The following is a 17,347-nucleotide window of genomic DNA, read 5'->3' on the forward strand; positions in this document are numbered from 1 at the left end:
GCTTTATGGAAGTAATGAAACAGAATAAAACTTGTAAAGGTTTAAATTAAGTTATTATTTATGTCTAACATTTATCACTAATGAAACTCCCTGAGATGATATGAGGCAGAAACCTGGAAAGGAACCAGACTCAGAAGAGAACCTCATCCTCATTTGGGTGACACTGGACAGGAAATAATGTCATTGTAAATATTGTCATTTCTACAACAGTTTATAGTCAAGTGGAATTGTGTAACCAGTGGAATTGTGTACTGAGGAACTAACAGGTCAGAGTCATATCTGAGTTCATCACAGACTTAACACAAATTAATTCCCACTGAAGTCTTTAAATGTTCACCGATGAAGACCTGAACACAAATACTTTACATTTCTTTCATATTGTTTACTCCATAAACAATAAACCTTACAATTTTACTTTCAGTGCTTATAACCCTTATTATATGGAAAAAACCCATAATATAATACCCATAATATTTTACACATGATCAGGTAAGTAATTTGTAATGATTTGTCACATCACATGAACAAAATGAAAATAAAATCACTTAAAATGTCCAGTTAAAATGATATAATTAGAGGTATGTAAAAAGCACATGAGCACATAAAAATGTCTTAGATGTGTAAAAATGATCTACAAATTAAGTGAAATGAATTGTGGGAAAAAAAGAAAAAAGAAAAAAAGCAAGTGTAAAAAAAGAGAGTAAAATAATTGTGTAATTGTGGGTTTTTTTTTATCGGAAAAAAAAAATTACTCGTGAAAATCATGCCAGAAATAAATAAATTGCGTAAAAAGTCAAACATGGAAATGAATGAATCATAAAAAATCCTGTGTGAAAATAAATTTATTACAAAAGTTAATAAAGAAACAAACAAGCATGAAAAAAATGTAAAATAAAATGTTATGTCAATTGTGGGGGGGCTGTAAAAATGTGCATGTGAAGCACTTTCATGATTTTCTACTTTAACACTTTTACTTAAGAAACCTGTAGGGGACATGTTTATTATTATTATTATTATTATTATTATTATTATTATTATTATTATTATTATTATCATCAAATTTAACTCTTTAACTCTAAAAAAAATCTTGTTTTATTTCAGTTTAATTTCTAAAGCATATTACTCAGTAATCACTATTTAGTAAAACTAAATGGAAATCTGTAGATTTAAGAAAGGGTCTAAGAAATTGAAGGGTTAAATAAAATTGGAAATGTGTTTAAATCTGTAAACAAAATCGGTAAACAAGAACATCACTACCTACACATTCAATGCTGTTTAGTGCAATAAAATAAATTTGATATAGAGACTAAATTCTTGTATTAACATGATTTAAGAACTGCTGCAGGTTATCATTGTTAGGTTTTGTTGATTTAGTTGTGTATGCATGATCATTTTGTGCATCTGTGTTTTTTTTCAGGGTTTTTTGTTGAACACATCTTAGCAAGAGAAACTCTTTTACTGTAGAATACGAGACATGTTTATATCACTGTCTATATCTCTGTGAAAGTGAGAATCGCACCCAGGTTGTTGGGAGCACTCTGGCTTCATGCCATGAGGTTGTTAGACGTCACCATGGAGCTTTGTGGGTCTGTGTGCTGTCGAGAAGATTTAAGGCTACAGCCTGTGTGTCGTCAGAGCAGGCGGCGTAACGCATGGCCGTTAAAGTGTTATTGAAAGGAAACCTCAGAAAACAAGGGGTTTAGTCAGTAATGACATTTTCTCATAAGCCTCGCTGTGACTGTTTAAAATGTTACCTTATAAGGTGAAGTTGCGACTTTGACTGAAGCCGTTTCAGTTCCGTTCGGATTTCTGTTATCTTTATCTTTTAAAAAAAATTTAATAAACACTTAATAAGGAAAACTTTAAGAAATTATTATTTTCATTTATTCTGCTCTTGATGCTCCAGTCCCTTAAATGCTACATTCATGCTTACCTGCAAATGCTATGACATTGTTCATTACATTGTTTTTTGCTGTGCAGCTGTTAGAACATGCGTCTCTGCCAACGTTTCCATGACGACAGCATAGCGGTGTTAAAAGGCTGCAGAATTTCAGCTTCATCAACCTGTATGTGTTAATCGTGTATGTTTTGAGCTCACCTCAGGTTCCATCTGCCCCAATGTCCAGACCATCACAGTCACAAAGAAAGCCTCGTCTCATTTTCACACTGATGTCAGGAAGTTAATCAAATCAGATGATGGGTTTGGAAATAAAATAAAAATATTTGCTAAAATCTCAGTAAAATTGAAGATGTGAACATTTCTTATTATATTTATAAAGGACTGGTAACAACTGGTGAGCCAGCCAGGAGCGGAGCCTCAAGAAAAGCAAGATTTCAGGAAACTATAGTTTAAACTACAAGGTTTCTTGTCTTTATAACTAGCAGAATGATTTAAATATATAATTCTACACAATTTTGACAAGTAAATGATTCAGTGTGAAATACTGTGTTAAGGATTTCAGTGTCACATAACTGTGTTGTTTAGAACCTGATATAAATTTTATGTATGATGTTGTGTGGAGGCGGGAATCAAACCCACAACCCTGGAGGTGTGAGGTGAACGTGCTAACCGCATCTCTGGAAAATTGTCCGTAGTGTGTGAGTGTGAGTGAATGAGAGTGTGTGTGTGCCCTGTGATGGGTTGGCACTCCGTCCACGGTGTATCCTGCCTCGATGCCCGATGACGCCTGAGATAGGCACAGGCTCCCCGTGACCCGAGAAGTTCAGATAAGCGGTAGAAAATAAATGAATGAATGAATGTTGTGTGGTTTGGCCTGAAAGAATGAGGTCGCATTTTAAACTAGCTAGTTATTGTTGTACCGAGTCTAAAATACAGTGGCTATGTCTGTTTGTTTGCTTGTTTGTTTTCTAATATTTAAATATAAAACTACTTGCCTAGTAGTAAGTTTTTTCCTGAGTAGTTTGGTGTACATTTGTATTATGGATGTGTTCTTTAGATTGTAGATTATAATACCAATCAAGCCTTCAGAGCAGTGGTGTAGTCTAGTTTTTTGTAGTGAGTATACTGTGATCCCCCCCCCTCCCAGCCCCATCCTAGAGCGACACCCCATAGGCACCACCACACTCACTAATGCATGAAACATGCATCTACATGTAATTTAGAACATTATTAAAGACTGCTTATGTGTTATCAACATTCCAATTTATTATAAACAACAAAAGACAGTCAGCTGATAAAACCTGTGCTCCAGGTCCCACACTCATACAACACCCAAGGCTAAAGGTAACTCTTAAAGGTAAAGTTCACCCAAAAATGAAAACCGTGCCATTTCCTCACCCTCAATTTGTTCCAGAACTGTATGAGTTTCTTTCTTCTGTTTAAAACAAAAGATGATATTTTCAAAAATAACACAATTTTCATTCCTGAGCGAACCACACCTCCAAGAGCTACACCCAGCCCCAAATGCCACATGGACATGGGACCTGGAGCCCAGACTCCACCAGCTGTCAATTTTCAATGTACATTTAAGAGTGAACAATTAACATTTGTTCAGGTTCTATCACCAACACACTTTCATTGCAAAATATTATGAACTGAATGAACTGGTAGTTTACAAAGCTTTCCAAATACATTTGTACTCGGGCTGTGGGTGAAATGTCACCCGAAGCTGCTGTAGCTTTAGGCGCAGGCTTCCGAAAACACACTCAGAGTGTAGTTTGAGTCTGCTTTTGTTTCATATCTTCTTTTAAGTTAGTTAGTTAATTTCAAATTTACACCACAAAACTCACAGGCCACGGAAGCACCAATGGTCCAAAAACGTTAGTGATTCGCAATCGCAACCACAGTCTGTGTTCGCAACACAGACGGGGTGAATTTATGAATGAAAGTTCTGTCACAAAATGATATTGTTACGTATCCTAACGCTTTTTAAGTGGGTATACGGAAATCCTTGTTCTTTCCTAGTGGGTATACGGCGTATACCTGCGTATCACGTAGTAGACTACACCACTGCTACATCAGAGGTCCAAGAAGATGACAAGAACCAGTTCTGGAGGATCTAGTAATGAGGAGCTACCTGTTCAAAAGAAACCCACAGATGAAGGAATTTTTTAGGAGATATTCGTAGATTCTGAGGACGGATAATTAACCTGAAATTAGTAGAAAGGATAAAGTGACTAAAAGTCCTTGTAGACGAGAAAGTCCAACCAACACGTCTGATCACAGAAGAGGCTGTAGGAGAATAGAACAATAATGTACAGGACATTCACACTGTTTACTCAGGCATTTATTTATTTATTTATTTATTTATTTATTTATTTTTGCAGCCTGTCAAGAAGTGATGATTCCATGGAAAGTAAAACTACATATATTGCAAACCAATATATGAAACCTTAGATTAATAGGAGCCAAATGTATAATTATTTAACCTATATAACCTCTGAAATTTATATTCAAACCTAAAAATAGCAAAATTACGCTAACACAGATGACATAAATGATAAAACCAGTACAAGTGTTAAAGAAATAGGTTTAATAATCTTAAATTTGATTACATAGGAACTACTAGATAGATTTGATTCTGTTTTTTGTGATATGACCAAAGTTAGGGCGAACTTAAAGACAGGACAGAATCAATTTTAGAAAGAAAAAGCTAAAACAAATCATAAAAAGCTTTTTAGCAATTTGAGATGGATTTGAAACACCTGGAAGGACCTTTTGTTTTTTTTAAAGAGTGTATTTTGAGCTCGTGTCTGGTCTTCAGGCTTTCTGTTGAACACTAAAACCATCTCAGAACACGAGTCTTTCCACATTAGAGCTGATGTCATCCGTGGAAAAAAAAATTCCGAGCTGACTCAGAGGAAGCGGTGCTGAACTGAAAGTTTCCGGACACAACCATGTTTTTTCTGCTTGCTCATGCACGATCCGTGCCGAATCCCTGCTTGCCGTGTTTCGCTATTTTTATATCTTTTATATCAAGACGCTTATTTTAATGTTGGTAAGGAAGCTCAGAGTTCAGGGAGGTCGTCGTGTCAGACGTGTGTTGTCACTGAAAATACTGGCCTTGAGATGAACGGTTCTCCTTAAGGAACATTCTGGTGAAGACGTATATTTTACTTCAATTCAATTTCAGTTAAGATTTTATTTGAAGGTTATTTGAAGGTTTTCAGTGGGTTTTTGAAGTCAACATTATGAGGATCTCGATACGTACAAGCTCCAGTTGTGTTCCGCTTCATGAAGATTTCGGACATTCTAAGAGAAGATGCCAGCTCCGTGTGGTCTTCAAGAACAACATCCTCCTCATCAATACACAATTGTCAGACTGTATATGACTTTAGAAAAGGCATTATCCATAATAACACTCTTTGGTGTTTATAACAGTTTATAATCACACCCTTCAGTGTCACCCAAATGAGGACGAGGTTCACTTTTAAATCTGGTTCCTCTCAAGGTTTCTTCCTCTTCCATCTGAGGGGGGTTTTCCTCACCGTAGTCACCTCAGACTTGTTCATTAGGGATAAAAACAAACACATTTCAATTTAAATCTGATATTAATATTAATAATATTAATATTAAACTTTTTGTACTATATCTCATGTTCTGTAAAGTTACTTTTAGACGATGTCCATTGTTATAATCAAAATAAATTCACAGTCATACATGAAATGTTTTTTACAACTGACCTTGATATAGATATAGAGGCAATTAACAGTAAGGTAAAAGAATAAAAATAAAACAATTAACAGGTAAAAGAATAAAAATAAAATAAAGTAGAATAAAGTAGAAGTAGGGCATAAATAGAAAATATGGTGAAAAACTGCAAGAGAAAAATAAAAGATATAAAAAAAGAAAAAATGTAGTATCTTAATATAGTGATTGGATCTGAATACGGTAGAGTGAGAGCCGTCGAATATAGAATATTATGTATATCAGTAAAGTGCAAAAATATGCATGCAGTTCAAATTCTCTCGCTCTCTCTCTCTCTGTCTCTCTCTCTGTCTCTCTCTCTCTCTGTGTCTCTGTCTTTTTTGTGGTCTCTCTCTCTCTCTGTCTTTTTTGTTGTGTGTGTGTGTGTCTCTCTCTCTCTCTCTCTCTGTGTCTGTCTTTTTTGTTATGTGTGTCTCTCTCTCTCTCTTTCTCTCTCTCTTTCACTCTCTCTCTGTGTGTCTCTGTCTTTTTGTTCTCTCTCTCTCTCTTTCTGTGTGTGTGTCTCTGTCTTTTTTGTTGTGTGTGTCTCTCTCTCTCTCTCTCTCGCTCGCGCTCTGTGTCTCTGTCTTTTTTGTTGTGTGTCTCTCTCTCTTTCACTCTCTCTCTCTGTGTGTCTCTGTCTTTTTGTTCTCTCTCTCTCTTTCTCTCTCTCTCTTTCACTCTCTCTCTCTGTCTCTGTCTTTTTGCTCTCTCTCTCTCTCTCTTTCTCTCTCTCTCTCTCTGTGTCTCTGTCTTTTTTGTTGTGTGTGTGTGTCTCTCTCTCTCTTTCTCTCTCTCTTTCACTCTCTCTCTGTGTGTCTCTGTCTTTTTGTTCTCTCTCTCTCTCTTTCTGTGTGTGTGTCTCTGTCTTTTTTGTTGTGTGTCTCTCTCTCTCTCTCGCTCGCGCTCTGTGTCTCTGTCTTTTTTGTTGTGTGTCTCTCTCTCTTTCACTCTCTCTCTCTCTGTGTCTCTGTCTTTTTGTTCTCTCTCTCTCTTTCTCTCTCTCTCTCTGTGTCTCTGTCTTTTTGCTCGCTCTCTCTCTCTCTCTCTCTCTCTCTCTCTCTCTCTCTCTCTCTCTCTGTGTTTCTGTCTTTTTTGTTGTGTGTGTGTCTCTCTCTCTCTCTCTCTCTCTCTCTCTCTCTCTCTCTCTCTCTCTCTCTCTCTTTTGCTATCTATCAGTTACATTGTCCAAGTGGATAGGACAGCAACTAGATCTCAAACACATCCTTTCAGATTTCCACCTCTGGATATTTAGTTGAATATTTGGACCAAAGTGTTCACCAGTACCGAGGGCAAGTTACTGCAGTTTATTCACAGAGTATGTTGAGAGCAAAATATCACCATATCCAAATCGGACCATATGCTCCTCCTATTTTAATCCCCCTCGCATTGTAATGGTGCATACCTGAAACGATGCGACTCGCATTGGTCAAGCATGAGGTAATGAGAACTATGGCTTTGCCTGTAGATCTTCCCTGACCTCCGTAAAGAGCATTTTTACTGCCTACAACCATGCAGATGAGGTATATGATCTCATGTCAAGGCCAAAGGTCAGCATGTTGGTGGGCATGGGTGGCTTAGAAGACACCCACACCATGACATGCCAACAATGACTCCGCAAAAGGGTCATCAGCACAGGGGTGACATTTCCATAAATCTTCTTAATGAGGTACATTAAAAAAACAACATGAATTACTTGCCATCTGTTTCATCGAAGTGCATCAACAGGTGCAATGCCCAAGATCCAGGAAGTGGCATCTCCAGCAAGGAGTGTTTTTGTACACCATCGATGCTTGTGACATGACATCATTTAGACCACTGTGACGTCTCTCCACATGTCGTCCCTCACGGCTTGGAGAGAAACCCTAGAAACCCATCAGAGGTGAGAGAAGATCTATGAGTTGGACCTGTTTGGTTCTTCGGTCAGTCCTGCACTGAATTTAGAAAGCTTCGCTCATCGTTAACTAATGAGTCATCTTAGGACAGTTCTTTTTTCACCTGGAGGTGGAACAGAAGGTCTCAATTCTCACATACTGACAGGTGAATGAATCAGTTAGTGAGTTTTTGTCTCACAGTCTTTCTAATTCTGTATGGTGTAGCTGTGTCTCCTAATAAGGATGTGTTTATTTTCATATTTTAAGGCTTTCATGTCTTATTCATTCTTGGTCTAAATCATTTTTTAACTGTTATCTTGTTAGTCTGAATCTTAGGTGGAAAATGTTTGTAAAAGCTAATTAAAAAATATATATATTTAGTGTCACACTCATATCAGTCCAATCAGTTTTGCTCAGTTCTCTAATTGTTTTGAAAAATGCGAGAATATGTTGAAAAAATGAGTAAGAAACACATCAGGCAACCAAGTCATTACAGAATATTTCTATCACATTCAGACATTTTTGCACAGACATCAATGTATTTATTTATTTATTTATTTATTTATTTATTTATTTATTTATTTATTTATTTATTTATTTAAATTAAATCTTAATGTGCACTTTATGTGAGGTTTTATGACTGAGTTCAGATACATGAAAACTTTCTCGGGTTTTCCCCAGGCTCTATTTCTGATATGTACTGACCTACAGCATTACCATGACATCAAGGTGCGGTCTAAACAAAATCATCATCATCATCATCCTCATCATCATCATCATCATCATCATCATCATCATCACCATTTTCTTTGTTTCTTTCATTGTTCGTCCGTCTTTCTCTCCCTCTCTCTTTCTGTCTGTCCCTCCCCTTTCCTCCATTATACAGGCGTTCATTCAGATTTAGCAGAAGGTCAGATTTAAAGTCTAATGATCGAGTGACGAAAAAGTGACGCATGCGCACTCCTATCACGGAAAAGCGGCGCTCAATAACGAAGACGCGCATCAATGAACAGCGGCGCTTTAAAAGGCGCGTCTCTCTTCTCCAAATGCTGATGCCTGCTTCACAAACTGGACTTTTACAGTCCCTACAGCTCCACGGACACACACACACACACACACATACACACACACACACACACACACACACACACACACACACACACACACACACACACACACACAAGGACTGTACCACAACACGTGAGTAACTTTAATAATAATAATAATAATAATAATAATAATAATAATAATAATGACACTTATATAATCATTTATTGTTATCCAACCACAATTCAGCCTGAACTCTAAACCCTGTTTGTTTGTTGTTGTTTTTTTTGTTGTTTTTTTTGTTTTTTACAGAACGAAGAATAATGGTTTCCACCAGAAGTTTGGAAAAAACGATGGTTTTTCTGTGTGTGTGTGTTTTGTACAACAGTATGACAGCAGACTGCAGACCACTGAGGTTAGTATCAGTCATTTCTTTTGTTTTTCTCCCTTCTATATAACTTTTTAAAGACTTTAATCTCATTTGTTATTAATGTGCATCAAAGCACTAGCAGGAAGCTTATGATTTCCAGAAGAACTCAAATATTTATTATTTATATTATTACTTATATCCAGAGTATATCCTCTGTCTGCTTGTACTTTAAGAAAGAATAGAACAGAGAAGGTAAATAAATAAATGATCATTTAATACCCCCGGATAATCTTATGACTTTTTTGTTTCTTTTTTCATATGCGTTACTTTTAATGCAACCTGTGATTTCTGAGTGCTTTAAAAGTTCTGTTCAAACCCTGATATTAACTCAGATTATTGTATTTATTATTATGTACTATGTTAAAATTTGAGTGCTTCTTTTCTTTATGGCTAAAAGCTTAACTTTCTTGACTTAAGGGCTATTTATTTATTTATTTATTTATTTATTTACATTGTGTAAAGGTGGTCAGAGATTTCATGATACTTGATAGTTCCACATTACACAACGGTTATGTAACAGCCTAAAAAAATGTGTTGTTACAAAAAGCTTGAAATGTATAATACAGGTACCTTTTTGTTCCACAAGGTACATGTAATGTATAGTTATAGCTTCTAAAATGTGGTAGGAGTTGCACTAACATTTATTTGGGGGAAGGTTTATGAGTTCTCTATCATTTTTTAAATGAAAATGATATATGAAATAAAATGATATATGAGAAGGAATAGAAAAGAAACTTGTAAAGAAGTAAACCCTGTGTTAACATCAACTCCTTTATCAAACAGAGATTAAAAAATAATAATATTAAAAAAAGTTATTTCTGTAACAAAAAACCTTCTCTGTTAAGAAATCCCTGGTCAACATAAAACCTCTAAGAAGTGAAGAAAGTTGAGTTAACTTAGTAAAAAATAACAATAATATATTGGTCTGTTGTGGGTTTGTGTCCAGATCGTCTATTTGTTTATTTCACATAATCCTTACATTCCTGAAAAGCTGTTCATTCAGGCTAGTCGACTTTTCTGTCATTTCCTTATTTATTGTATATTCAGACTCCTAGCGACCATGAGGCGTAATAGAGGACATCCTCCTACTGTGTCGGGTTCTGAAATATCTCAGTTTTTCCTTTTTGTTCATAGATAACAAAGTGACTATATCGTTCCTTAAATATTTAATGTTTCAGGATGACATCCTGATACACCGAGATAGCTTCATGTTACACAACGGCCTTGGAGTGAAGATATTAAATGCGCAAAAAAATCAAATTAATTTGGAAACTCCGGGTTTAAATAAAACATGCAATGGCTCAGCGAAAAGAAAAAGCACATCGTTGTGTAATATTTCCTGATAACGTAACTGTATCTTGTGTTCTTTGATATTACACACCGAGGACACTTTGTAATCACACCCTCAACGCGTTATCGTGTTCTCTGGTGTTTTCCTAAACAGACGGAGGTCCGTCAGTGAAGTTCAGCTGATGCACACCGTCGGCGTGCGTAAACACATACAGCAGAGGCAGGAGTGGCTACAGGAGCGCATGCAGGGCATACACACCGCCCTGTTGCATGATGGGAAAATCAGCAGCAGCGAGCGCATCAAGCTGGAGCGCACGCGTTCCCAAGACTTTACGCACGGCGCATTGAATGGAGACGTGGCTGAAACCCAGTGAAACGTGGACACTCTCCGTCTCGACTCACTCTCATCTCTATTTATTGCTTTCTATTTATATATTTAAGTATTTATCTCAATTTATTGACTTTTTTAAAAGTTCTCCTGATTGTTATAAATATGATATATACATACTTTTATTTTAGATACGCGTAAGAGAGAGCACCTTCATTTATTTTCTTTGAGATGTAATCATGTTTACTGAAACCAAGACTATTTTAGAGTAGGACCAATTTATGTGTCTCCAGCAGGGACACACACGCACACGCACACACACACACACACACACACACACACACACACACACACACACACACACACACACACACACACACACACAAACACACACAGCAGGACTGTACCACAACACGTGAGTAACATTAAAGATTACATTACATTAATTTATAAATAATAATAAAAATAAATAATACATTATAATAATACGTAACAATTTATTGTTATCCAACACACACACACACACACACACACACACACACACACACACACACACACACACACACACACACACACACACACACACATATATTTTCCAAAAATGACCATGAAAAAGAATGTACAGCTCTGTAGAATAGAATGTATTTTAATATAAGCTTATAGTTAAGGAGTAATGTTGCAAAACATTTTATGAATTTTATGTTAAATTTGAATTTTTATTTTATTTAGATTTGTAATATGGAATATAGTGTATTGGCTGATATACACTGTATATATTATTGTATGTATGATTTATAGTGCTTTATTTTTATATTCTTCTAATAAAAAATGCTACAATTAAAAAAAAAAAATATATATATATATATATAAAAGTTGTTCGTGTTTTAAAGGTAAATAAACAAACGTCCTAACATGGCTGAATTGGGACGTGGTTTCCATAGTAACATGCGTGTACGCATGCGCCGTGCGTCAGAGCGTTCGTGTTTCCATCGCATATTAAGTAAACTAGATAGGGCGCCTAAGCCACTACTTCATACCATTACCATAGTGTGTATGCACAAGGGCTCTCGTGCCATTTGACACTCAGCCAGGGCTTTTTTATTTATTTATGAAAGATCACAATTAGCGTTAGCAAGACATTATCATTGTAAATTCAAAGAAGTTTAAGTCGAAGTCTGAGTTAGAGACTGAAATAAAACATCCGAGGGCGGTGAAAGACCGGTGAGATATCAATAAAATAGTTTATTTATTTTATTCTTTGTTATTTTGTTGCAGCTATGCTATGCTAAGTTCTATGCTAACTGCTATGCTAAGTGCTATGCTAAGCTAAGCGTTAGCTAGACGTGTATGTTTTATGTATTGCTTTTACTTGTGTGTGTGTATGTGTGTTTGTGTGTGTGTGTGTGTGTGTGTGTGTGTGTGTGTGTGTGTGTGTTAATTAACTGTTGTGTGTTTATTTTGTTTACAAATAGATCTTCCTATAAACATTGTCGAATTGTTTAATTATTTACGTCTACACATACTTATAGCTACATTTATAAACATAAATATTAAAAGGAGAAAGCATTATTATTATTATTATTATTATTGATTTATGAATTATTTATGATTTTCCACAGCAGTATGTCATGAAGTGTTTTATTCCTCTTATATCACATCAAGATCAACACCAGCAATTTTCTGCTTATTGACTGACTTGATATTTTTTTTATCCGTCTATAATAATCCTGTAAAACTGTCCATCATGAGGATCTAAATGACAATAATAATTAAAAAAAATAGAATAAATCCAAGCAGCATTTGCTACAGTTTGCTATAGAGATTAGCAAATTACTGTGGTACAAGATGAATAATGGAGGCTTCATCACATCACCACATTGCTGATTAATTTCCTATAACAGCACATTTTGTTGTCTTTAATCATTACATAATGATAAGGCAAAAGATTATGACCGCTCACAGATGAAGTGAATATCTGATAATGAAGATAATTGCTCTCTCTCTCTCTCTCGCACTTGAATTACTACATTAATACATTACAGTAGTTTATTTTGTGCATGTTTACTTTATTGCTGTTACATGACCAAAACATAGTTACAAAGATTTCACTGATCAAATCCTTAGAGAGAAATTAATCAATAAAATAGACGGTGTTATAGAATTTCAGACGATTACCGAATTGTTTCGTTATTTGAATTTTGTAAACATGATTTCTTTTTTGTCTTTGCTCAGGGCATGATAATTGCAGCAGACTGGTCCGTATCGATTAACCCGTGGGATTTGGGAAGACATGGCTGCACGACCGCTTTCTTATGACAGCAACTCGAGTGACACGGAGAACTGCGAGCAGAGATCCAGTTCTCGACCTCGGCGCGTTTACCGGCACTCCGGGTAAGAAGGGAAAGGCGTCATGAAGAGGTCGTGTCTAACAACTGAAACGGTTAACATTTGTAGTCTCGTAGCACACGTATCAGTAACCTTCTCCTAGATATCAAACATTTTTCACAAATGTTCACAGATCAAAAATCATATGCTTTAGAATAACAAAGGCTCGATAACAAACACTCTAAACCTCGACTACACACAATCCCTAAGAAAGCATTTTCAAACGGAGCAATAAAATGAAACCATTTAGAAACGTGGGATTCTGCAGGCAGATTAAAAAGAGTAGATATAACAACAGCTACGGATTTTACTTTAGCATTAATTTAGCTTCACATACACACAAGATCATCTGCTTTTTTTTTTTGAATAAACAAAAACTGATCAGTTCCTCCCGCCTCTGCCTTGTGTGTGTGGAGTCTGCATGTTCTCCCCGTGCCTCGGGGGTTTCCTCCGGGTACTCCGGTTTCCTCCCCCGGTCCAAAGACATGCATGGTAGGTTGATTGGCATCTCTGGAAAATTGTCCGTAGTGTGTGAGTGTGTGTGTGAATGAGAGTGTGTGTGTGTGCCCTGTGATGGGTTGGCACTCTGTCCAGGGTGTATCCTGCCTCGATGCCCAATGATGCCTGAGATAGGCACAGGCTCCCCGTGAGTTCGGATAAGCGGTAGAAAATGAGAGAGTGAGTGAGAGAAAGTGATCAGTTCCTGTAATAAGTAATGACACAAGTGATGCAATCATCCACGTATGCTCGATCCTATCCGAATAAACCGATCCTGTCCAAATAGGGCATTAACTGATATTTTGGCTGTGAGCTGTAGTTTTGTCTCATCACTTCACTTCCCATTTCATGCGTTTGACGTATTCGAACGCAATGCGGCGGCTTGTGATTACTGTGTTTATGGAGTTCTACAGTTTTTGTGTGAGGGCAAAATGTAGAAGTGTGAGTGAAATGACTACGATTACTACTTATTGTTACTAAAGTATGTAAAGGTTTTGTGAAGAAAAATATCTACATTCCAGAGTGTAGCAAAAGAGTTTGCAAGAACACTGTCAACACGAACCTCGCCGCATTTCATCTTTTCTTCATTCATGATTCCTTATCATTTATTTTTCATCATTATTGCCTTGGTTTATAATCCCACATTTCATGTACACCTCTTTAAAATTTGTCTTGCCATAATCGAACAATGTTGTTGAAGTTGAACATAAACAAATCTCTGTGAACGGAACCATAAACTTGACGTGAAATTTGATCGTGACCTCAAGCAGCTTGTTCTACATTAGAAATTTGCTAAATATCGATCAGTTCTGACTTGTGTATAGATGAGAACTCACTATATCTTTCAAATGTATTAGACATAAAGACAAAGTGTACAGCAGACCCGTTTTCATCTCTGACTCTCCAACTTGAGAATGGAGCTGTTTTTAACCAGGTTATTTTTAGCCACTGTTGCCTACCAGGCGTACGTCCGCGTCCCATCTCGTCTCATTTCGTCTCGTCTACTACAACAGAAGACCTAATGCTTCATCATTTGTCTGTCACGTTGCCCACTCGTTATGCTTTGTTTTCTCCACCCACCCACGCACACGCACACACAACAATCATCCAGAGATTAAGCCTCTTTAAGACCTATCCATCAGTAACCTCATCAGGTGCTCGGCGTGTGTCCGTTATCTCTCGCACCGATTGTTCATTTCACAGAGTCGATTCTTTCGAACTCTCAGTGATGCACAATACATCTAAATTGTTTATATATTACATAAACATAATATCAGTAGGTGCATAACTTTTTTCATTCTTCTTTCTTTATATTTAGGATTTGTAGAGAAATAAATTTAAATGAATTCACCATTGGATGTTTTTTAGACAAGAGTCACGTCTGGAGTTCTCCGGAGAGCCCTGATCACAACGATGCACGATTAAATTCACGGTCATGTTATTTTTAATGTCCATTATTCAGACACATCTGACCATCGTACCCGTATGTGCTCGTCGAACAACTTGTCGTTTCAGATTTATTTTCCTTTCCTGTTGTTATTATTAGGATACGGATTTACACTAGACGTCGGAGCACGGCTGTCTGGCTCGGTGTATGTTTAGCTAAAAGACTACAAGTGAGATCAGACACTGATGTCAGACTGATGTTCAGGATACTCGAGTTCTTCACTCTAACCTTCTCCTCCATGCCGTGTCTTCATGGAGCTCAGGAGCTTTGTTCACAGGGGCCTTGTCATGCTGGAGCAGGGTTTAAGTCACTTAGGAACTAAGGTTGTGTGGGAAAATTAAAATAAAAACACTTTTACGTGCAGCATACTATATTTCTGTTTCACTGTATTAAACAGTGGTTTGGATTTGCTGCATCATTCCAACTTTGCATAATGCTGTGTGTGTGTGTGTGTGTGTGTGTGTGTGTGTGTGTGTGTGTGTGTGTGGGCGGGGCTTACACTGTCTGCCCTGTCAATCACGAGTCTTATAAACTTGACCACCAGGTTCAGTAAATAAAAAGAACTCGATTCATGTCAGAGAATCAAAACATTTTAGTATTGTTTCACGTTAAAAGAACTTCATCTGGATAAATCTGTAGGCAGGATGCAATGATGATTAAATCGCCTCGGGTTTAAAATGCAGAACCGGTAGAAATTATATATATATATATATATATATATATATATATATATATATATATATATATATATATATATATATATATATATAACAATTCATATCCATTATCGTAAAGGGGGGAAAAAAAGAGTCGATTCAGTAAGAAAAGCTTCGAACGCTTTTGATTCACCTGCCTGGTGACTCGCTCGTCATTACACTCTCCGGTGGCGCGTGCTTTGTTTCTTTTCTTTCATTGGGCTCGCGCTACGTCAGCAAGGCACCGAGCAGCCATTCATGTCTTTCATTCTGTCTCTCCATCCCTTTCTCCTTCTCCTCTGAATGAACCGCGCCGACGAGGCAACCGCACACAAACAAACGAACAAACGAAAGAGAGCCACACAAAATCCCGCCCGGAATGATGCTAAAGTTGCAGAGGAATGACCGAGGATGCGGAGTCGTGCCGAAAGCCTGCGTGTGCTGAAGGCGCTCACGTGCTGCTTTGCGCGTGCATCCCGCACATTGTCCCGCATTTCGCGCACATCCTCCCGCGCTGCTTTGTGTTCACGGAGCCGCGCGAGATACAACGCCGGTAAGGTGCCGTTACTGAGCTCTCAAGGGTGAACAAAGGAGCTGTTTCTATTGTACCTCTGTCTCTCTCTCTCTCTCTCTCTGTGTCTGTCTCTCTCTCTCTCTCTGTGTCTGTCTCTCTCTCTCTGTGTCTGTCTATCTCTCTCTATCTGTCTGTCTGTCTCTGTCTGTCTGTCTCTCTCTCTCTGTGTCTGTCTATCTCTCTCTATCTGTCTGTCTGTCTGTCTCTCTCGTTCTCTGTCTGTCTGTCTATCTCTCTCTCTCTCTCCCTCACACACACAGGACAGGAGGAGGGATTGTGAAATAAATAATGAAAACCCTGTTACCTGGTTTGAAAGGCAAGGAAAGGTTTCTTTAAGGGAAACCAGTTTAAATTCTCTAAATGCTTTTATTGTTTTAGGTGCCTGTAGATTATCAGGAAGTGTGTGTGTGTGTGTGTGTGTGTGTGTGTGTGTGTGTGTGTGTGTGTGTGTGTGTGTGTGTGTGTGAGTGAGAGGAGGTTTGATCTGAACACCTTGTAGGAAGGAGGAACAATGGAGGGCAGGGTGTCTGATCTACAGCAGCTTCAGTCGCTTAGGTGTCCTGGATCGCAGGTTAACCCTTTATCGTGCGGCAGCCGTCACTTCATGTCTAAAATATCTGATAGAATTCGCCTCCAGATCATTTAACACACATCATTCTGATCATCTGTCATATTTAACGCAGCATCTGTCTCACAACGTCTTTGCACTAACGTCCTACACAAGGACACTCCGTTTAGTTTTAACGCGAATTATGTTTGAGGAAAAAAGCTAAATTCCTGCGATGTACTATTTTATCTAAAGCAGAGGGGTTTTTGAATAATTAACGAAATGCAGGGAAATCGAACCGGTACCAAAAATAAACGAACAAAATCCATCCGGATTGTTCCAAGTACTTAAAGGGTTAATAAGTTTGGTTAATTAAACAGGACTGAATTTGTGTCCAGAAATCATGCAGTGTTAATACTTCTGCCTCTCGCAAGGTAAAGACCTCGACATGGACAGCTACAGCAGGGAAATAGACCTATTGTTTTTGTTTAGAATGAACAAAGCAAACACACGTTTTTAATAACAACAAACACGACGCTCGCTAGTGACCCGTTCTTACGTCTGAATCTGAAAGGATTCGATTCA

The 17,347-nt window shown here is 37.4% G+C and overlaps 1 protein-coding gene across 3 annotated transcripts in view; it reads left to right on the top strand.

Moving 5' to 3' along the window:
• Positions 1-8,528: 8,528 nt before the first annotated feature.
• Positions 8,529-17,347, top strand: part of btbd10a (BTB (POZ) domain containing 10a) — an 18,607-nt gene continuing 9,788 nt past the window's right edge. Inside the window, exons 1-4 of one of the 3 annotated variants that reach the window (XM_047802241.1) lie at positions 8,529-8,721; positions 8,881-8,983; positions 10,443-11,031; positions 12,849-13,007. In XM_047802241.1, coding sequence (XP_047658197.1) covers positions 12,907-13,007 — 101 coding nt within the window. In that variant the 5' untranslated portion in view covers positions 8,529-8,721; positions 8,881-8,983; positions 10,443-11,031; positions 12,849-12,906. Of the gene's footprint in view, positions 8,722-8,880; positions 8,984-10,442; positions 11,032-11,678; positions 11,838-12,848; positions 13,008-15,815; positions 16,195-17,347 lie in introns of those variants that run through there. The other 2 variants (XM_047802242.1, XM_027135203.2) reach the window with 2 other exon arrangements.

The sequence above is a fragment of the Tachysurus fulvidraco genome, chromosome 17 (assembly GCF_022655615.1).
Source record: "Tachysurus fulvidraco isolate hzauxx_2018 chromosome 17, HZAU_PFXX_2.0, whole genome shotgun sequence".
NCBI classification, from domain to species: domain Eukaryota; kingdom Metazoa; phylum Chordata; class Actinopteri; order Siluriformes; family Bagridae; genus Tachysurus; species Tachysurus fulvidraco.